The sequence below is a fragment of the Pleurodeles waltl genome, chromosome 12, assembly GCF_031143425.1.
Source record: "Pleurodeles waltl isolate 20211129_DDA chromosome 12, aPleWal1.hap1.20221129, whole genome shotgun sequence".
Taxonomy (NCBI): Eukaryota; Metazoa; Chordata; class Amphibia; order Caudata; family Salamandridae; genus Pleurodeles; species Pleurodeles waltl.
Genome location: NC_090451.1, coordinates 239,387,768 through 239,411,346, shown reverse-complemented (window position 1 = coordinate 239,411,346; position 23,579 = coordinate 239,387,768). Strand labels below are relative to the sequence as shown.

The 23,579-nt window shown below is 44.7% G+C and overlaps 1 protein-coding gene across 1 annotated transcript in view; it reads right to left on the bottom strand.

Annotated features, from left to right (window-relative positions):
* Window positions 1–3,667: 3,667 nt before the first annotated feature.
* The window catches only part of AP1G1 (adaptor related protein complex 1 subunit gamma 1), a 707,422-nt gene continuing 687,510 nt past the window's right edge, over window positions 3,668–23,579 (bottom strand). The window contains exon 23 of the mRNA XM_069217071.1: window positions 3,668–7,741. Coding sequence (XP_069073172.1) covers window positions 7,640–7,741 — 102 coding nt within the window. The 3' untranslated portion in view covers window positions 3,668–7,639. The remainder of the gene's footprint in view (window positions 7,742–23,579) is intronic.

Sequence of the window (23,579 nt, the reverse complement as noted above, 5' to 3'; positions counted from 1 at the left end):
CCTCGGGACCAAAACTGCAAGGCTTGTAGTCATGATCCCAAACTAGGCATTACCGGCAAATAAAATCTGGGTAAGTCAGATATTTATTTGTGAAGTTCTCCAAAGGGTTTTAACTCTGTAGATTTGGGAGGTGATATATTCCCTTGCATACTGTAGAATTTTTCCAACAATTTAAAAGAAGTTGCCTCAGTGAGACGAAGGGTAGCTCTGGATTCGTGTTTGTTGGTGCAGAAAGAAAGGAACTGATGTCAGGGTGTATTGGTGACGCCTATATAGGGCTCTGAGTGCCACTTTCTGGGCAGAGAGACATTGGTGATGAGCCATGTTGCACCACCTGTTGATGCACAGAGGTACTGCTTAATATCTTCCGAATTCAGTTTGACTCCTGGGGAGTTTCCAAAGATGAGGAAACTGTAATTAGAAGTCTCTATCAGAAATTGTCATACATCCACTCCCTCACGTGCTGCTAAAAATTGTTCCACATAAACAAGCAGCTATACACCAACCATCTTGGCAGCTGTGTTTTGAGTATACAGCCCCAGTAAAAAGCAATTCTGATTGGCAAGTGATCTGAGAAAACAGCACAGTGAATATCTCACAGACAGGTCAATCTTTGTGCTGTGGTCGAGATGGAGATACCACAGCAACTCTTTAAAAAGATCATCTGTGAAAATCCTCTGCCCAAAGGTATGATAAGGCTTAAAATAACACTTTCTGTATACAACAGGATTCTATTGTTTTACATGACACAATGATTGTCTATTGGCACATGACCTGCACATTACAAGGAAAAAAACAAATAGATTCTGGCTGCAGCTAGGTGTGAAGGTGAATGGAGAAAACCTAAATACAATCTTATCTAATCAGAGGTCTTTAAAATGTGTAAATAGCATGACTCAGGAAAGAGGGACCCTCACACACAATTTGAGGTAGAAATCTGAACTACAGTAAAAACCTGGAAACATTCTAATGCTCCCTCGCCATAGGATAAGCCCCCCTTAACGAGGAGAGCATTACTTTTTTTATTTTTATTTTTTCAAAAAGAAAAAAAAGAATCCTGTTTGCTGCAGGGATGTGTCCTTCCAGCTCAGCCCTGCAGCAAACAAAATGCATTGACAGGAAGCGCAGTGACAGCGGTTCCTGCCAATGCCTTATAAATGACTGCCTGCTTGGCAGTCATTTACAAATTAGGTGGCCAGCCACATCACCATGGGGACCGAGTAATTTACCCCGCCGCCATAGGAGAATGGAAGGTGGCCTGCCTAAAAATAAAACAGGCCCTTATCGAAAAGTCCTGGAGGACCAAATGGCATAGTTTTCATTGTGATAGACGTGTCTGGTCAAGCAGTAGTGCTTGGTAAACCTGTGCAGAGAAGCCCAGCCTGACAGATGTCCAGGCCAAGGACTCCGCAAGCTAATGCGACGTCTAAGCCTTGGCTCGAGTGGAATAAGCATGCAAGCCCTCAGGGTGTTGCTGCTTGGCCAGTTAGCAGCAGATTTCAATGCAGAAGACAACCCATTGAAAGATGATCGTTTTCTGCACAGCCTTTCCTTTCTTTGTTTCAATGAACCCAGTGAAAAGTTGAGTGCTCAACCAGAACTCTTTGGTCCGATTAATGTAAAAGGATAGTGCTTCTTTTGGGTTCAGGTGGTGGAGTCTCTCCTCCTATTTGGAAGGGTGAGGCGGAGCAAAGAAGGTAGGCAGTGTGATGGTCTGGCCTACTTGAAACGTTGTCACTATTTTTGGCAGGAAAAAAAATACATGTGGTCTCCAAACCAGTTTTTCTGGGGAACAAGTTGTATAAGGAAGGTACAAAGAGTGCCTGCAGTTCGCTAACCCTCCTGACCAATGTAATGACTGCTAGAAAAGCTGTCAAAAAGCATAAAGAGCAATTGTGCAAGAGCTCAAAGGGTGAGCACATCAGGAAGGTTAATACAAGTCCCATTGGGGCATGATGAAGGGTTTTGGAGGAACCAAATGTTGCAGTTATTTTAGTAAACGAGCCACCACTGGTAAACACGAAAGGCTGATCTGGCAACTTCATGAACGCGGACGTGGTGAAAAGATGTCTGTTAACTGTGCCCAAAGCATAGCCAGAACAAGCAAGATCTAAGACAATGAAGCAGAAAGGGGTGCGGGGGAGAGATCACCATTTGGGGAAGCACACCAAGCCACAAATTTGTCCTGATGGCAGACATATACAGTCTTGGTTGAGGGTTGCCTGGCTGCCAGAATGACATCACAGACTTCTGTAAGGAGGTCGAAAACTGTCAACTGCCACCAATCAATATCCACACATGAAGGCAGAGCATGCACAGGTTCAGATGCAGGACCCTGACCTGTGGCTGTAACAGTAGATCCTAGCCACAGTGGCAGGCAGCCAACAAAGAAGTAGAGAGGTATGTAAAAAACTAAAATAAAATGGTTGTGGGGAGATTGGCCAACAGGGGGTGGAGGGCTTCTAAAATGGTTCAGGTAAGTCAGGGAAACTGTATAAGGGGAGCAGGGCTGAACAGGAACTGGACTAATAGGTAAGAATATGGTAGAGAGAACCTCCGGCAGCATGGCAAGAAGCCAAGTGCAGCTTCTACTTTGGAAGCAGCTTTTGAATGAGCTGTGTCAAGAGATGGCTGGCAGCTCATGCGCGACCATGCAATCTCCGCGCATGAACTTGACACCCCACCCAGAAGGACTACTCGGGTAGCCCTTCCTTCAGGACTGTGCCACACCCCCTCGTTCAACACACAAACATGTCAGGCGAGTCCTGACACACCATAGATACTGCTAGAAACTTTTCTGTATCCAGTCTTGATGACTGGGAAATATTTTAAGCTTAGGAATCTGTGGCTAGATGTCTCCATCAGATGCTGCTCTGTAGTATTATTTTGAAAACAATTTTCATGAAAATTTCCCAACATCAGGAGCGCAGCTTCTGACACTCTGCACATCTACAATGTGAAAAAACACATCTAAGCAGTTCCGCAGGGAAGACTTGTTTATTCTCCCTTTGGATGAGAGCAAACAGCCTGAATTATAGAAATGGGTTTAATAGTTATTGCTGTGATGGGCTGAGATTTATAAGAGAAAAATATATTTTGGGATTATTAGGCTGATTCTGGCATTACTTCTAAAAAGTTTTAAGGAAGACCCAATGCTGGTAAAATTTAATAATTGGTATGGGCATGTACATATTACAATCAGTTTATTCTATAATTTCCAAAGAAATTCATTTATTTTGACAAAGGTATGTTTTTCTGCTAATTGATCCTGATACTTTAGGAAAACAAATGTAAAACAGATCACCTGGTGCTCCACAATAAGTGGCAAAGGATTGTGCTAGATGCTTGCAAATGACAAATTCCACATATGGCGAAAAGCATTAGAAAAACATTCTATCTAGAAGCATTTGAAAAATTAATTTACTTGGAAGTGAAAGGAAACAAATAACTATTCCTATAACTTAAGGCATACTCAGTATTTTAAAGGTGCAAGTATATGCTACTTAAATTCCATGGATCAGAAACCGATGTTTGGAAATGACTCAAAGGAACTGTTGAAATACAGGTTTTAAACATTACAATTGTGGGTTTTAGGCAATGTGACTAAACAGTATAATAGACAACTACATAGAACATACAAATATAAAACAAACAGGCATTCTGAGGATTTTTAATATTTGGTTGTTGTCCTTTTTATTTTTTTTTATTAGTCACTGTTCATAATTATTTTAAACTGAAAGACAACAATATCCAGCGGTCTAAGATCCCCATGGAATTTATTTCGGTCTGTACATCTCTCCCGTGTAGTTCCATAAGATTTAATTTAAATTGTTTTTACATCAGAAAAATATGTCCACAATAATCAGAAGCTGCTTAGCCTTTCCAATCATAAATGATATCTGAATACTTTTACAGTCAAGGCTAAAAGGTAAAGGCGCAGAAGAAAAATGTAACATACAGAAACAGGAATAAAAAGGACATTACAAAACAAAGGGATTAGGGAGAAATGATATTCAAAAAGATCTCCGCCAACCCCCAACATTGCTGCCCTCAGTGGGAGAAAGGACAGTGTAAGCACATCCCGAAAAGAAATATTCGTCCAGAAATGATGTACTTCAAGTCAACCATAAGGAGCAAAGGCAATTCATTTCCCCACACTACTCGTCACACATTTAAGAAAAGGGGCAGTTGCAGTTTTGTTCTCACAAACTGGACACTGGAGCAACTATACAAGTTCCAAAAAGGACTAGTTTCAGCCTGGATCAAATGAGGGAGGTTAACATGTCGACATTGTATGGATTAAGGAATATGCAGCAACCACAGAGATCACAGCATCTGTTTGCCCTCTCACACCTCCAGCAACATTTCAGTACAAAAAAGAACTTGCCTCATTAGATGCTGTGTTCAAGTACTAGATAACCAGCAACACCCAGCCATGTTACTGTGTGCGCTCAGCAGAGTCATAGGAGAGCCCACCTCTTAAATTTGAAGCATCAGAAATGTTAAACAGCGCCTATGCATTCAGGATCCAATAGAAACGGGCAAATAGTACCATTTCCACAGAGCCAGACACCAACCTAATCAAGGCAGAATATTGCTAAAATAGTTATCAATGAATCAGAAAATGGGTGGTAACCAGGGATGTCCATCTAGTTGGGTATTAATTACAGGGCACTAGGAATGTTACCATGCTAAAATTACCATGACTTGGAGGCAGATAAATTAAGTTGCATGTCTAACACATTAATCTTGAGCAACCAGCCTGTTCCAAAGCCATTCCTAGATCTGCAGATAGATACTTTTATAATTTTTCATTTAAAATATGAACACTGCTACTCTGTCTTTCAAGGTAAGTCTCCTCAATCACATAGCAAAATCATTCCTACACATAGGCCTCCCCTTTGTAGTCTTACTATACCCCCTCCACTCAATAAGTATGTTATCCCCACTCTCTGCACAATGAATAACCCCCAAACACACTCCACATAAAAATAAGGTAAAATGCTGGATAGTCCAGCATATTAACTTGCATACCTGTCAAATGAAAATATTCAAAGCTTTGGAACGTGGCACTTCAATATTATGCAGGTGATTACATGGAATTAATTTTGAATGCCTTTCAAGAAAAACAATCAATCTGATCCAGAGCACACAAAAAAACATTGGTAATGCTTAATGCAAGCATAACAAAGTGCTACAGAACAGGAAAGCATCACCATTATTTGAAAGTCTTGAGGGAGGATCTGAGCATGTAATATCTCAACGGACATGAGACTGGATGACAAGAAAGCTTCTGTGCTTCTTGGAGAGATCAAGGTGGGTAAAATAAAGTCTAAGTGGAAATGGACAGGAAAGCGTAAGTTATCTGAAAGTCTTGTGAGACAACCTGAGCACGTAATATCCCAATGCAGATGAGCCTGAAAGAACAATAAATCTTCTGTGCTTCTTGGAGAGGGCATGGTGGGTAAAATAAGATGCAAAGCCTAACTGGAAAAGAACAAAATATGAGCGGTCTCACAAATGGAAGTCCAAGAGAAATAGAATCTTGATTTATCAGAAGGGAGCAATGGTGTTTGCAGAACTGAAGGAATATTGGAAAGGCAAGGTATGACAGTCCTCCATCCCCTGTTTTTTTTTTTAATAGAGCAAAGCTCTTTAAAACAAAACAAAGTTTGAAAAAAAGATTGCTTGTCAAATTAAATTAGCTCCCCAGCCCTGGGTACAGGGGCCACCTGGTTGTAAAATCTCCCATCATTACTTTAAATAAATAAGCCCTGTGCAACCTCTTCATCACATTTCTAGTGCCTGTTAATGCACGTCCACCTTCCACTACTACGTTTCTGGGCCCCATTCATGTACGTTTTCCTTTCCCAGATTGGTCATCTTAATACAGGTACTGGTTCACACTCCTCTAGGGCCCATCTATGCTCTCACGCTTCTCAAGATCCGTTCTAGTTGCTGATCAGAGAAAATTCCCCCTCTCGGCCTCTACAATGCTTAACTCTACCAATGCTCCCTTAAGTCCCATCTATTCACATTCTAAATCATTTAGGTCAGTTCACAGAAGGTATTATCAAATGGATGTCCCATTTGCTTTGTAACAGCATTCAGTAACGCAAGGAAAAATTTAACCTTGTATAATTTATTTCAGTGCCAATCTGGTTATAGATACATTTGTTTTGAAAGTAAGACGAAAGAAATTAAAAGCAGCCAAAGCCTATGGCCAGGCTGAGGGATAAGATTGGAGAGAAAAGACAGGGCTGTACCAAATAACCAAGCCGTACCCCTCACAATGCACACGTGATCACATTTACTATTGATCCTTCATTCATCCTAGCCAACGTGCAGGTATCAGATCTCTATGCACTAATAATAAAATCCATTACTGCACATCAGCAAACTAATGGGCAAGATCATGCTTTATATATTGTTTAAGGAGTTTTTAGTCAAACAGACTCAAAACACATTACATTTTAACTATATGAATTTACTTCTAAACCATCTTGCCCAATACCTGCATTGGTGCGCACACACATACACACTCAGTACTGATTTTCTCCAAGTCTAGAAACCACCACCGCACAAGATCTTGTTCAATATTTGAACATACTCCCTCAATAGGCATTTTCCCTCCTGTTATCTTCCATGATTGAATTCTTTTCCACAGCAAGTCCAGTGTGCCTAAATGTTGTCCCTCACACCAAGCCATCCAAGATGCCCACATGTTGCCTCCCACCATGTCTTCTATGTTGTTGATGCACACCATGTCTTTTTTGATGCCTGCATGATGATGCACACTAGTATCTGCTAATGCTTGAACACACCTTCATATCAACTATTCTTCCTGGACAAATATGGTTAACCACAATGTCGTTCCTGCATAATGACAGCAGACAAGAAAAGAACAACCAAAAAGGAGCATAAAATGAGATTGAAATAAAATCTCACGTTAAGTTGCAATTTAACTGGATAGTATTCATCTCCTTGGAATAAATAGTTGCCAAGAAATAGGTGGGTGTGTACACGTGGACAGAGTGCATGGAGATCTAAAAATATACAGCAATGCACAAACACAGACTTATGGAGAACAGGATTCCTTTCAGCACCAGAAAGTGTTACTGAAAGATGAAGTTCAGTGTTTTGGGGCAATTCCAATCTGGGCCTCCAAAGTGCAGGTGTGGATTCCCTAGTCAGCCTTGAAACTCCAAAGTGCCAGGTGATGAGATTCCACACATTACCAAGAATTGGAAAAAAAAAATCAAACCAAAATGCCAATGGTGGCAAAAGTAAAAGGGAGGCGCAACCGGTTGATAATCAGCCAAGGCGTGTAGCCAGGGACCACTGTGTTGTCATCTGTGAGGGCAAAAAGAGGAAGGCATTGTTCCATTTCTTATGACCGTAGAAGAGAAGCACTGTGGATTTCACAAGCAGGGAACCCCAGGCAGATGAGAAGAGTCGATTGTTCTCAAAAAAATATGCTTCAAGAAGTTGGACAGTATTCCTCATCGGTGGAACCCACTTCTGTTTTTCATGGCACAAGGTGCATGTAAAGGGGGAATTCCACAAGCCAGTGCCTCACTCTGTTCTAGAGTACAGTTCTTTCTGTATGGGTGGGGTGAAAGCACAGATTATTTCATCCTCACTGCCATGACTGGGTAGGAAAATTGTTCACCTCCGCTAGGTCCTGCATGGCTGAACCTTTGTGGTTATAAGTGAGCTTCATCCTCATTCGTAGTTGTTGCTGCAAGAACAAAATCAAAAGTGACATTTCTTTCTTTTGTATTAGTGTTTTAGTTTTCTACACAAATACAACTTTTCATTTTCCAAAGCTGAAACTACCATCTAACCCTACAGCGTGCATATGTGCATACAAAACCCACAACCCTCCACCTCCCAAGTAGCACCCGCTCACAAATGAATACAATAAAGGCACACTTGTAAAGGTTTTTTGATAGGCGACTCCTTTCAATTGAGATGTAAATAAAAACAGAGTGGTAAAGTGAAATAGTCTTGGTGGGCTCCAGTGATTTTGATACTATAAATTGTAGTATTGTGATAGTTTAGGGTTATGCAATGCTGACCCCTGGGGTACCCATCAATGTCTACTTTCAGGATTATCCCTATAGAAATAATTTGATTTATGAAAATGTATCTTGTGAGGCTATCCAGAAAATTTGCCACGTGTATTCCTTGTCGGCCAATATTGGTCGACCAAATCTGCCATAAGTACAAAAAATGTGCTTACCTACCAGTCTTGTATCTGTGGTAAATGGTATAATGCACAACAGTTTGATGTGTGACAATGTGCTAGCAGGTGTCTTAGATGACTATCCTTCTACGAACTGGGGCTTTCGTAGCTATTGAGCTAAGATCCTTCACTGTAATTGAACACAACTAAGTTGTACCATTACAATGATTATTAACATGCAACAGATCTCCAAAATAAGTAACTATTATTGTACACAATGGAAAATTACTTTGTATCCTTAGAGCATGTTGGAAATTTTTCTTTAGAGCGAAATGGACAACTTAAAACATAGACCCTTTAAGATTATGAGGCTTTGAAAAGTTGAAAGCTATTTTTTTTTTTTTATTATTATTATTATTTTATTATTTTTTTACAGTAGTCCAAAGATACTATTTTAGATACTTAGTAAATTCGTCATTAAAAGAAAGTATCTGAAGTGGGTACTACTGTGCACCTTTTGTAGTCCTGGGGCACTCCAAATGTATAACTATGTTACTTATTTTGGGCACCTTACTCTCCAGGGATAGCAAAGCCTTGAAGTGAATGCATACTCTAGGACAGTAGTGTTTAAAGACCAGGAAAGCCTACTCCAAGCCAGATTTAGACGATATCCACAAAGAAACTAGCCACTTACCTGTAACAATAGTTTTTAAGCTAGATTCTAGACTAGATTAACATGTAGTGCATTATACCACCATTTCCTGTTTCGGTTCAAGGAATGTTCTTGGGGGGGAAAAGTGTACATTTTTGGCGTTGACCTATGATCAATCAATCAATGAGGGGATTTGTAAAGCGCATTACTCACCCATGAGGCTCTCAAGACGCTGAAGAGGGGATGGGAGAAGGGGGTGTGGGGGGGAAGGTGCTGCTACTGCTCAAACAGCCGGGTCTTGAGAAGTTTCCTAACGGTAAGGAGGTCTTTGGTCTGGCGCAGGTGGGTGGGAAGAGTGTTCAACTTTTTGGCAGTGAGGTGTGAAAAAGATCTACCGATGGTCGTAGATCTGCGGACACGTGGGACGGTTGCGAGGGTGAGGTCAGCAGAGCCGAGATGCCGGGTCAGGGTGTAGAAGGAGAGTCGTTTGTTGAGTTATTCTTGTCCGGTGTTATGCAGTGCTTTGTAAGCGTGGGTGAGGAGTTTGAAGGTGATTCTCTTGTTGACTGGGAGCCAGTGCAGGTTTCTCAGGTGGTCTGTGATGTGGCAGTGGATGTCCAGGATGAGGCATGCAGAGGCGTTCTGGATGCGTTGCAGCCTCTTCTGGAGTTTGGCTGTGGTTCCTGTGTAGAGGGCATTGCCGTAGTCCAGTTTGCTGCTTACTAGGGCTTGGGTGACTGTTCTTCTGGTTTCGGTGGAGATCCATTTGTAGATCTTTCGAAGCATGCGGAGGGTGTTGAAGCAGGAGGAAGAGATGGTGTTGACTTGCTGGGTCATGGATAGTGAGGGGTACAAGATGAATCCTAGGAGTTGGAGTGGTTCCAACAGTGGCAGGCCACCAGTAGTCATCCCATGCGGAAGCGGTGGAGCCGAAGATAAGGACTCCCGTCTTGTCCGAATTGAGTTTGAGGCAGCTGCTCTTCATCCATTCAGCGATGGCCTTCATTTCTTCGTGGAGGTAGGTCTTGGCGGAGTCCTTGATGAGGGAGAGGATCAGCTTGGTGAGATGATGTTGAGGTTGTGGGATCGGGTGATATTAGCGAGCAGGCCATGTAGACGTTGAAGAGGGTCGGGCTGAGGGACGAACCCTGGGGTATGCCGCAGATTGCGGTGTCCTCCGAGCACAATGGGGTGGGGGATGGGAGGGGGGGTGGGGGTTCGGTGGACTCTCTGGGTTCTGCCAGTGAGAAAGGAGGTGATTCAGTCCAGGGCTCTGTCACAGATTCCAGCATTGCTGAGGCATGAGCGTAGGGTGTGGTGGCAGGCAGTGTCAAGTCCATATGGCTCATGACGGACCATAAGCTCAAAAACATCTGTCAAGCATGTGAAGAAAATTTTTACATTCTCTTTCATCCATCTGTCATCTCCCCAGAATAGAGCATGGTCCTTGCACTGTTAACTACTTCTTGTTTGTAAGTATCTCTCCTATTTGCAATATTTCCCCCTCACAGTTGGCATTGGGCAGTTCACATGTGAATCTTAAACAGCTTCAGGCATGATCAAGTTGAAAGGCTGAGACTACCTTAGATATGCACTATGGATTTGTCTCATGGCCACCCTATTTTTATGCAGCTGCCTATAAGGCAGTTGAACTGTGACTGCTAGTATCTTAGCAACTGCACAAAATGATGTTATAATAGCTATAAAAAAAAAAAATCTTCAGTGTATGGCGTTTTCGTGCAGTTTTCTGCATTTATTTTAATAGAAGTGTCAGCAGTAATCTACTGAGAAGAGGGTTAGGATTCTATCTTAGGGTAGAGGATCTACATGGTTTTCAAAAGTATTTTCATCATTTGTAAATAGAAAAGTGAATTTTTTTGAAGAACGTCGAGATAGCTGCCAAGTGTACCTTAAAAGATGTACAACTTAATAGATAGAAAATAAGTTTAAAGGTATAGTAATACAAGCCTCAGTTGAATGTGCATATCCGTAAAACACCATGAAACAAACCATTTTCACTTAGCTGCATAACACATCCGTGTTATTGTCTACAAGCCTCCTTTAATATTTGCAAGCATCTTGTTGGTAAATTTAAAAGACCAGATTCTTAGTCTTTAGGATCCATGCTGGTGAGCTCTAAGTCTTGGCCCTGGGTGCCAGACCCTGCCCTTCCTCCTGGTGGCTGGCACATGTGGCATCTTCCATGTTTTACTAGAGAAACGCTCATTAGACTGAAGTACCATGGTTGTATTGCCCACTCAGGGGCAACTGTAATGAAGATCATGTGTGATATCCCACACTTGTTTACTGCCAAAGGTATGAGAACAATTGTGGGATGAGTATGCAAAGATTTTGAAACACCTCACTGATATTACATTCCCCTCATGTAGGGGGACATGCATACCTAGACAATAAGCTTTTGCATTTATACAAACAAGTCATTGTAGTATGTCCTCAACATGCATGTATGTTTTCTATGAAGGTATAGCAAAGTGCCACTTTTTTACATAGTTACTCCCACTTTTTGCCTGGTACCTGATGTGATTTCAAGTGAAAGTCCACTGGGTTCCTGCCAACCAGGTCCCCAGTGCCAAATCTCTTTCCCAAAACTGGACAATTGTATCCCCAATTGCCAAACCCTTCAGCACTCTCTGTAAGTCCCTAGTATATGGTACCCCTGGTAACTAGGGCCTGAGGCACTAAAGAGGTTCCGTAAGGGCTGCAGTACGAATTGTGCCACCATAAGGGACCCCTAACCAAGCACATGATGGGCTGCCATTGCATGTCGCGTGTCTTGGTGCTGACAAAAGTTAAAACACAACTTGGCACACAGTGTGTGCCATGTCCCCTAACACTGCATGCAATATTTGTAAGTCGCCTTTACAGCAGGCCTTAGAGCTCTAAGGCAGGGTGCATTATATTACATGTGAGGGCATATCTGCAAGAGCAGATTATGCCCCTGCTATGTCTTTGTTGATTCCTAGACATGGTAAGTGGGCAGGGAAGCCATTTTAAATGCATGTGCTGGACACTAGTCAACATGAGTTCCGCAGCTACATGACGGCTTCACTCAAGACAGGTATGTTTGGTATCAAACATCTTGTACTGATAACCCACACTGATGCCAATGATGAATTGATCAATACAAGCACCCAGTGGGTACCTTAGAGGTGTCACCTGAAAACCTACCAGCCTCTGATGTGCCTGCTGACTAGTCTGAGCCAGCCTGGCACCACCAGACAAAATGTCTGACCCTGTAAGGTGAGAGGCTTTGTTCTTGGGCGGTCACCTACTAAGCCTGCTCTGGGAGGGGTGTTACAGACCTCCACCAAACAGGATGACCAGCAAATATGTACTCCAAGGCAGGGAGCTTCAAAGAAGTCCACTGCCCTTGGTATGCAGATCTGGCTTCCCTCAAGGGAGATGCCGACCCCCCTGCCCCAGGGCACATTTGGCACCTGGACAGGCAGGAAATGTAGTATTCAGAAAGGGTTGTCCACACCTCTGGTCAGCCCCACCTCTAAGGTGAGCTGCCAGATGTGGATACCTCATTTCAGAACCTGCCATCTTGGTGCTGGCAGAATTAGAAATGTTAAGCCCACTTCCCACAGGAAGTGGTCATGTAGGGGTGTAGTGACCGCAGGGGTAGGTAGCTCATTGGCTACTAGCCTACTCTCACCAAAACGGCCCTAGATTCAGCACTTAGGGGAGCCCCTGGCATCAGAGAAGTAGGTCCCCAACGACTAAGGACACTGAAGAGCTGCAACTGCAGAAGAGGAAAAAAGAAACAGCTTGCCTGGTACCAACCTCGCCGGCCTGTCTGCATCCCTCATTGAAATCTGCACCATAGTCGAATCGTCCTGCAGCTGTGACTCCTGAAACTCGGCAGGACTGCCTATCTTTAATAAAAACTCAAGACCGCCCATGACCAGCAGACCTGTTCTCTTCCAAACTTCAAAGAAAGGGCTATGAAGCCTCTGGAACTTCCAAAACCGGACACCTGAACTCACGACTGCACCAGTCGCCTCCGGCCCGAGTTGAAGTGGGCCACGTGGGCCACCTGTGCCAACAAGGTTCCCCAGCCCTCCAGAGTATGAGTCCATTGTGGTTCCACCCCTCCTAGACTCCCCGATGACGCCTGCAGCTTCTGCACGCAGCCCCTTTCTACCGCCACCTCTCTGGTAAGGAAACCCAACACCAGAAGAGAGCTCTGCACCCGTCGCCCCTGAACAGTGGAGAGGAGGACCAAAGTGGCAAAGCATCTTGAGGCCTGAGCCCCACTGTTGGTACATCCCAACTGACTTCCTGGCCAGAGCCTGCAGCCTCTTGTCACAGTGACCAATCTCCATTGAAACGCATTGGGCACCTGCAGCTGTTTTGCACCCTGCACCCAGTGTCGCTGGTGGTGTACTGCAAGTGCTGCCTTGGACCTTGCCCACCACTCATCTTAACTCCTGGAGATTGGTCTTGTAAGTCGCTGTACTCTACCTGTTTGCAGAACTTGTTTATCCTCCCATAGGATAACATTGCAGAACTCAGAAATTGCACTGTGACCACTTTTTAAAGTGAAAAGAATTCCCATTTAAAAACATACTTACCTGAACGATTTTTCTCTGATGCCTAAACATATATAAAGATACTTGCTATTTTTACAAATGTTGTTGATCTCCTTTTTTAGTCATGTGTCTCGTTTATTGACTATTGTGTGTATTTGGATGTCTGCACTCCTCTGTGTTAAACGTAAGGCTGCTTGACCACACTACCTCCAAATAGAGCATTTTGAGACTGCAAAGCAAGCCCCTGTCCACTCACTGGTGTACCCATAGACTCAGTTTCCTACGGAAGGTTTGGTGTAACTCCCATTTGCATGATTCTTGCAAACTGCCCATTGCTTGAGCTAATTTGGAATAATATTCACCACTCCCAGTTTGTTAGGATCTGCACCACTGACCCTAGTATCTGGTCATAAAAGCCCTCAATGGTAGAAATGAAAAAGCTATTCACCTTTGGAAACACAATTTCTGGTGGATACTCTAACTGCAGATGCCTCACCTTAGAATACTCCCCATGAGCCAGACTGGATCTGCAAACTCTGCAATGCCCTTGCGCTTCGATATTTCTCAACGTGCAGCTCCGCGCTGGCTCTGTACCATCCCAGAAGTGATGGAAAGGAGTCTTACATAACAGCGACTACCATGCTGACGGCAGTTTGTTTGCCTTTCTCCGTGCAATCAGAGACAGTGGCTGACACAATCGGTGGTAACAATGTGTTGATTTCCAACTTGTGATATTCTTAGATGTTAAAAGAGGCTACTCTACAGAATAGAAAGGTGAGAAGGCAGTGAGGAATCTATGATTAGATATATTCATTACAGTGTTGCTGAAGGTAAGTCACTTGTTCTGATGGATACTTCTAATTGCAGTTTCCACACCTTAGAATGCACAGAAAAGCCTCCCCCAGGCGGAGGGTCTGTGGAGTGGCCTTAGACAAAAAAGTATTACAGTGCTCAGCAGGCAAAATGCCCTTACCTTTGGATCTAGCTGTCAAGGCAGGAGTGTTCTGTGAATGTGTGCACCAACATTAACATTGCAGCCTGGCAGATATCAAGGACAGGGACTATGCGTGTTAATGCAATGGGAGCAGCATTGGTCTAGATGGAATTGGTTCTCATATCTACTGGAGGCTGCTTCTTTTTTCAGCAGATGGCCCACCAACTGGTCCTTGCTACGATCAAAGCTTAAAGCCCATGTGAGGTCCAGCCAAAGTAGCCTCTCCTCCTCTACTAGGGATGACAAGGGGTGAGAAACGCCAGCAGTGTGAAGGACTGTCAATGTGAAAGGGAGTCAACTTTAGACAAGAAGGCTGCCTGAGTCCACAGCACTAGTATGTCTGAAAAAAAAAAATGTGGTGTAGGGCAGCTGCACCAACAGTGCCTGGGGTTCACTCACAGTATAAGCTGACATGATCATAATGAGGAGACAGTATTTAGAGTCAACAGATGCAACAAGCAGGGTGAAGGAGGGTGAAGGATTTGTCCAACACCTAGGGTGGCAGATCAAAAGCAGTTAACTACTGCTGCTCCTCAATTTCCATGCAAAGAGGTGCAGATTAAGTGAAGAAGCCAGCCCCAGTTCTGCAACAGGAGTTCCTCTTGAAGTGGGAGACTGATCGGACGGCAGATGCTCATGCCCAAAAGTTCCAGGTACAACAATGTCCTGGTCCAATTCAGAGTCACTAGGATGACGTGCACCTAGTCATTTGTGATCTTTTTTCAGAACTGTGGGCAGGAGAGGCAAGGCATACAGGAATCTTGTGTTCCATTCCAGCCAGAATGCTTCAGTGTCTTTTTGTGGAAACTTCAATGCGCATAACCTTTAACAGAGCATTCTCAAGAGTAGTGAAAAGATCTAGCCAGGGTTTCCACAATGTCGGGAGATGTCTTGTGTTACCTTCGGATGTAGATGCCATTCGTGATCCGCCAGTTACCCTGACTGAGGTTACCCATTTAGCATTCAAGGATCCCACCAGATGGTTTGCGATCAGGGAAACGTTCTGACTCTCTAGCAAACTCCAAAGGTGCATACATGACTACAGATTCCACTCGACCCTGCTTGCTACAGTACGACATGGCAGTAGTATTGTCCATGAGAACCTGCACCAGCTTTCTCTTGATGGATTGCAGGAAGGTCTTTAAATCCAGACAAATGCCTTGTAGCTCCAACAGCATGATTTGGAGCTGGGCCCCCACTGGAGACCAAAGCCCCCTGTTTACATCTCTCCCAACTGACCCCCCCCAACCCTCACAACCCAGCAGTGAGGCATCCATCACCACCATCCGCTCTGGGCAGGGAAGGGTAAGGGGACCTCCGCTGGACTAGTTACTTTTGAGCAGTCACCTGCAGATCGTGAGCTGGCTCTTCTGAAATCTGGATGCCATCCAACAAATTTTGTTGGTGCTGTACCCACTAGAACTGCAGATCCCATTGCAAAGGCCACATGTGCTACCTGGGGTAGTCATTTAGGAAGATTCGGGAGACTAAGAGGGCAAGAAGTCTCAAGCTGCTCTCAGCAAGATCCATGACAGAGGCTGAAACATGGGGGATCATGTGGAATCTGGGAATGTCCCAGACTTGCTGTGGGCGGGGGAAGGCCTTCAATTGTACTTTGTCTAGGTAACCCTAATGAATTACAACCTCTACGAAGAGATCAGGTGCAACTTCATCTTGTTAATCATAAATCCCAGCAGGGTTGAAAGGTTTGCTGTTGTCTGGAAATGTTGTACAACTGAATGTAGCAAGCCTGCCTTGAACAGCCAGTCATTAAGGTAGGGGAGGACTAGTATCCCCCTACCATTTTGGGTGTTGAGCATTTTTGATTTGTCCTTCTGCAGAAGGTATTCAGAGGTCGAAGATCCAATGTAAGCTGGAGGCCTATGCATTTTTCTACATAAATAAATAGCTAGACTAGCAGTCCTCACCTCTTTCCAAGTTTGGAAACCTCTCTATAGCACCTATAGTAAGCAATGCTTGCACGCCCTGCAGCAGAATGGTGAGTGCTTCTCGGAAAGTCTACTGAATGCCTGCTGGCCTGTGAGAAGTCTGTCAGACCTCTTTGCAAGGATCACTAGTCCCACGGTATGCGCCATGGCTTTGCTTACTATAAAAAATAAAAAATAAACTGTAGCTATTCAGTGCTTGAGTTTTGATGATACACTCATTAATTCAGTAATTCAGACGGGTACATGCCACTAGCATTCTCAGAGGGAGGGAAAATTCACATGACCTACAATTCAAAAGCAAATCATCACAAACATTACATGAAAATGAAAATGTCACTTACCCAGTGTACATCTGTTCGTGGCATTAGTCGCTGCAGATTCACATGTTGTGCATAGTCCGCCGTCTGGTGTTGGGTCGGAGTGTTACAAGTTGTTTTTGTTCGAAGAAGTCTTTGAGTCCCGAGACCGAGGGACTCCTCCTCCTTTGTTCCATTGCGCATGGGCGTCGACTCCATGTTAGATTGTTTTCCCCGCAGAGGGTGAGGTAGGAGTTGTGTATGTTAGTAATAGTGCCCATGCAATGGAATGAATAAGTATGTACCAACTAAGGTTTAAGTAATATATTTACAAATGTACAAATGTTGAAGATAACTTCCAAACGGCTACAGGCTCCTGGGGAGGCGGGTGGGCACATGTGAATCTGCAGCGACTAATGCCACAAACAGATGTACACTGGGTAAGTGACATTTTCAGTTCGGTGGCATGTGTAGCTGCAGATACACATGTTGTGCATAGACTAGTAAGCAGTTATCTCCCCAAAAGCGGTGGCTCAGCCTGTAGGAGTGGAAGTAGTCTGAAATAAAGTTCTTAGTACGGCTTGACCTACTGTGGCTTGTTGTGCGGATAGCACGTCTACACAGTAGTGCTTAGTAAATGTGTGAGGCGTAGACCATATGGCTGCCTTACATATCTCGTTCATTGGAATGTTTCCTAGGAAGGCCATGGTAGCGCCTTTCTTTCTGGTTGAATGTGCCCTTGGTGTAATGGGCAGTTCTCTCTTTGCTTTAAGGTAGCAGGTTTGGATGCACTTAACTATCCATCTGGCTATACCCTGTTTTGATATTGGGTTTCCTGTATGAGGTTTTTGAAATGCAATAAACAGTTGTTTTGTTTTCCTAATTTCTTTTGTTCTGTCAATGTAGTACATTAGTGCTCTTCTGATGTCTAATGTATGTAGTACCCTTTCAGCTACTGAGTCTGGCTGTGGGAAGAACACTGGTAGTTCTACCGTTTGATTTATGTGGAACGGCGAAATAACTTTTGGTAAAAGTTTTGGATTGGTTCTTAGGACTACTTTATTTTTGTGTATTTGAATAAAAGGTTCTTGAATAGTAAACGCCTGAATTTCACTTACTCTTCTTAGAGATGTGATGGCAATGAGAAATGCAACCTTCCACGTTGAGAATTGCATTTCGCATGAGTGCATGGGTTCAAAAGGTGGGCCCATGAGTCTTGTTAAGACGATGTTGAGGTTCCATGAAGGAACAGGTGGTGTTCTTGGTGGTATAATTCTTTTTAGGCCTTCCATAAACGCTTTAATGACAGGTATCCTAAATAGTGAAGTTGAATGGGTAATCTGCAGGTATGCAGATATTGCTGCGAGGTGTATCTTTATGGAAGAGAAGGCTAGATTTGATTTCTGTAAATGTAGTAAGTATCCCACTACATCCTTTGGAGATGCATGTAATGGTTGAACTTGATTATTATGGCAGTAGCAAACAAATCTTTTCCATTTGCTTGCATAGCAGTGTCTAGTGGATGGTCTTCTAGCTTGTTTTATGACTTCCATACATTCTTGGGTGAGGTTTAAATGTCCGAATTCTAGGATCTCAGGAGCCAGATTGCTAGATTCAGCGATGCTGGGTTTGGATGCCTGATCTGTTGTTTGTGTTGTGTTAACAGATCTGGTCTGTTGGGCAACCTGACATGGGGTACTACTGACAGGTCTAGTAGTGTAGTGTACCAAGGTTGTCTTGCCCATGTTGGTGCTATTAGTATGAGTTTGAGTTTGTTTTGACTCAATTTGTTTACTAGATATGGAAGGAGAGGGAGAGGGGGAAAAGCGTACGCAAATATCCCTGACCAGTTCATCCATAGAGCATTGCCTTGAGACTGCCTGTGTGGGTATCTGGATGCGAAGTTTTGGCATTTTGCGTTCTCCTTTGTTGCAAATAGGTCTATTTGAGGTGTCCCCCAAATTTTGAAGTAAGTGTTTAGAATTTGGGGGTGAATCTCCCATTCGTGGACCTGTTGGTGATCTCGAGAGAGATTGTCTGCTAGTTGATTTTGGATCCCTGGAATAAATTGTGCTATTAGGCGAATGTGGTTGTGAACTGCCCATTGCCATATCTTTTGTGCCAGGAGGCACAGCTGTGTCGAGTGTGTTCCCCCCTGTTTGTTTAGATAATACATTGTTGTCATGTTGTCTGTTTTGACAAGAATGTATTTGTGGGTTATGATGGGTTGAAATGCTTTCAACGCTAGGAATACTGCTAACAATTCGAGGTGATTTATATGCAGTTTTGTTTGATGTACGTCCCATTGTCCTTGGATGCTGTGTTGATTGAGGTGTGCTCCCCACCCTGTCATGGAAGCATCTGTTGTTATCACGTATTGTGGCACTGGGTCTTGGAAAGGCCGCCCTTTGTTTAAATTTATACTGTTCCACCATAGAAGCGAGATGTATGTTTGGCGGTCTATCAACACCAGATCTAGAAGGTGACCCTGTGCATGTGACCATTGTGATGCTAGGCACTGTTGTAAGGGCCTCATGTGCAGTCTTGCGTTTGGGACAATGGCTATGCATGAGGACATCATGCCTAGGAGTTTTAATACCGTCTTTACCTGTATCTTTTGTGTTGGATACATGGCTTGTATAACCTTGTGAAAATGTTGAACCCTTTGGAGTGGCTATTCCCTTTGTTGTGTTGATTGTCGCTCCTAAGTATTGCTGTGTTTTGCACGGCAGAATGTGAGATTTTGTGTAGTTGATGGAGAAACAGAGTTTGTAGAGGGTTTGTATGACATAATCTGTGTGTTGTGAACACTTTGTTAGGGAGTTGGTCTTGATTAGCCAATCGTCTAGGTACGGGAATACGTGTATTTGCTGCCTTCTGATGTGTGCAGCTACTACTGCTAGGCATTTTGTGAATACTCTTGGTGCGGTTGTTATACCGAACGGCAACACTTTGAATTGGTAATGTATTCCCTTGAATACGAACCTTAGGTATTTCCTGTGCGAGGGATGTATCGGTATGTGGAAATACGCGTCCTTTAGATCTAAGGTTGTCATGTAGTCTTGTTGCTTTAGCAGTGGTAACACGTCTTGTAGCGTGACCACGTGAAAGTGTTCTGATTTGATGTAGGTGTTTAGTGTTCTGAGATCTAGGATTGGTCTCAGTGTTTTGTCCTTTTTTGGTATTAGAAAGTACAGTGAGTAAACTCCTGTGTTTACTTGTGTACATGGTACCAATTCTATTGCGTCCTTTTGTAGTAATGCTTGAACTTCTAGTTCTAGAAGGTCTAGATGTTGTTTTGACATATTCTGTGTTTTTGGTGGGACATTTGGAGGGAGTTGGAGAAATTCTATGCAATAACCATGTCGGATAATTGCTAAGACCCAAGTGTCTGTTGTTATCTCCTCCCAGGATTTGTAAAACTGACTTAGTCTTCCCCCCACTGGTGTTGTGTGAAGGGGTTGAGTGACTTGTGAGTCACTGTTTGGTTGTAGGGGTTTTTGGACTTTGAAATTTTCCCCGGTTTCTAGGGAATTGTCCTCCTCTGTACTGGCCCCGAAAGCCTCCCCTTTGGTACTGTCCCTGGTAGGTAGACGGTGTTGATTGTGAGGTGCTGGCTTGTGTGGCTTGACCCCGAAACCCCCCTCTGAAAGTTGTTTTGCGGAAGGTGCCGAAAGTGCCTCTGCCCTGCGGGGAATAGAGTGCGCCCATGGCCTTGGCTGTGTCAGTGTCCTTTTTCAATTTCTCAATTGCCGTGACCACTTCGGGTCCAAACAATTGCTGTTCATTGAACGGCATATTGAGCACCGCTTGCTGTATTTCCGGTTTAAAGCCAGATGTGCGCAACCATGCGTGCCTTCTTCTGGTTACTGCGGTATTTATTGTTCTTGCAGCTGTGTACGCTGCGTCCATAGAGGAGCGTATTTGGTTATTGGAGATGTTTTGTCCCTCCTCAACCACTTGTTTTGCCCGTTTTTGAAATTCTTTGGGCAGATGCTCGATGAGATGCTGCATCTCGTCCCAATGGGCTCTATCATATCGCGCTAGGAGCGCCTGAGAGTTCGCGATGCGCCACTGGTTTGCAGCTTGTACTGCGACCCTTTTCCCAGCTGCGTCGAACTTGCGGCTCTCTTTATCCGGAGGTGGTGCATCGCCTGATGTGTGCGAGTTGGCTCTCTCGCGAGCTGCCCCTACCACGACTGAATCTGGTGGCAGTTGTGAGGTGATAAAAGCAGGGTCCGTGGGCGGTGCTTTATATTTTTTTCTCCACCCTTGGAGTTATCGCTCTACTCTTGACCGGTTCTTTGAAGATCTGCTTTGCGTGCCTTAGCATTCCTGGAAGCATAGGCAGGCTTTGGTAGGTGCTATGGGTGGAGGAGAGGGTGTTGAAAAGGAAGTCATCCTCGACAGGTTCTGCGTGTAACGACACGTTATGGAACTCTGCTGCCCTAGCTACCACCTGTGCATACGCTGTGCTGTCCTCAGGTGGCGAGGGCTTGGTAGGGTACGACTCAGGACTATTGTCTGATACTGGGGCGTCGTATAGGTCCCAAGCGCCTTGGTCATCTTGGCTCATGGTGGTATGAGCCGGTGAATGTGACGGAGTCTGTGCCGGTGATGTGTGAGTTACAGGTGGAGGAGAGGGTGGCGGAGTTACCTTCTTCACCATTTTTTGTGGTGTTTGTTCTTGAGTTTGGAACTCGAGTCTCCTTTTTCTCCTGATTGGGGGAAGAGTGCTGATTTTCCCTGTCCCACTTTGTATGAAGATCCGCTTTTGTGTGTGGTCTACATCAGTGGTCTGTAACTCTTCTTCAAATCTGTGTCTGCGCATTTGAGAGGACAGTGATTGTTCCTCTGTATATGAGCTGGCAGTTGGTTCGGTTGCTGGTCGTTTTGGCACCGAAACTGTCTCTGCTTGTTTTCGGCTCCGAGGCGAATTTTTTCTTTTTCGGCGTCGAGCTTTCTCAGCGTCGATCTTCCTCGGTGCCGCTGTCTCTGCGCCGAGCAGCTTCGGTTCCGCTGTCTCGGCGTCGATCTTTTTCGGCAGCACTTTCTCGGTCCCGAGATTGCTGCATGCCTGTGTCTCGACCCGAGTCGGACGATCTCGGCACCAGTTCGGCCTTTTTCGGTGCCGATGGACGGTCACCTACTTTATGGGTTGAGCCATGGCCTGTTGGCAGTGGCGTCCCCTGGGCCTTGTCTGTTTTCTTGTGTGGTGCTTGCTTCGACGTCTTACTCACGGTTTCTTCGACGTCGAATTCCTCCGAGTCCGATTCATGGATGGAGAAGGCTTCCTCTTCTTCTCCTTGTCCCTCGAACTCTCGGTGTCCTGTCGGCGTGGACGCCATCTGCAATCTTCTGGCTCGCCGGTCACGGAGCGTTTTTCGGGACCGAAACGCACGACAGGCCTCACACGTTTCTTCCTTGTGCTCGGGCGACAGGCACAAGTTACAGACCAAATGTTGGTCTGTATATGGATATTTATTGTGGCATTTAGGACAGAATCGGAACGGGGTCCATTCCATCAGTGTCGATGTTACACGCGGTCGGGCCGACCAGGCCCCGACGGGGGATCGAAATTACCCTGAAGGGCTACCGGAGCTCTTCACGATTCGGTGTCGATTCTATTCTTACCCGATCCCGAGCGAAACAATACCGACGTAGTTTTCCGAAGTTAAGACTATCTTTCCGTCCCGAAACCCGGAGCGAAAAGGAACACGTCCGAACCCGATGGCGGAAAAAAAACAATCTAACATGGAGTCGACGCCCATGCGCAATGGAACAAAGGAGGAGGAGTCCCTCGGTCTCGGGACTCGAAAAGACTTCTTCGAACAAAAACAACTTGTAACACTCCGACCCAACACCAGACGGCGGACTATGCACAACATGTGTATCTGCAGCTACACATGCCACCGAACCAATGGCAATTATACCAAGTCTGGGCAAAAAAAGAACTTTGATACATCATTACAATGGAACTCCCTCACGTAGTCGGCAAATATCTAGTAGGAGAATCTCCCAAGAACTCACTCTTCTGCCCCAGAAACCTCATCCGCAGATGGATCTTTGGGCCTGTTAAATTTTTCCAGCAGTTGGGCCAAGAGCATTATCACTGGTGGTGCTTTTACAACTGTTTGAGACAGACACGTGTTGTTCTTCTGCCACCCCCGCCATTCCGGAAGGCCCCCTAACCAGTGAGCTACCTGTGAGCCTTCAGTCCCATCCGCCCAATAGCAACCCTATGTTTTGCTAGGAGTAACGGAAACAGGGCAAGCTTATGGGAGATTTGTCAACCCATTGGTCTTCTCACCAATCCCAGTAGACAGGTGATAGGGAACCTCTGTGCTTATGGCCTCTTCAATGCGTAGTAGTACTTGTACCCAGTAATACTGGACCTCTGCACCTCCTCCATGCTAGCTGTAAAATGATGGCACTCAGTTTCTCACACCGTAAACATTTAGCCTCTCTGGAAGGGTTCGATTTTGTTTAACTTTTGAGGCGTCACATAGGCGCGGTGCAAAAAACTTAAAATGCAGTCATTTGACTGTTATTACAGGAGAACGAACAAGTGTACCAGAGCAGCCACCTGGTCCCATTCTGAACCCGTGTCTGGTTCACCCAAGTCTCTCAGGCTCTGCACGGCAGAAAGGGGCGTTTCCGCATGTCTTCCCAAAGCGCCTTATAAAACAAGGCAAATAAGGTGCTGGCCCTTCCCCCACACAAGGAGACCATCAAGGACCGTTGAGAGACAGAGGGCCGCTAGAAAATGTATCCGTAGCTCCTTTGCCACATTCTCAAGTCTAGCTTAATGTAAAAACTGTCCGGAACCCACTACAAATATGTCCTGGGCATCCTGGAAGGAGATAAAAAGCTTGCCGGGGTACAGGTCCCCCGCCACCTGACAGCCCCCCTATCGTTCAGCACTATAGACATGCCTGTGTCCA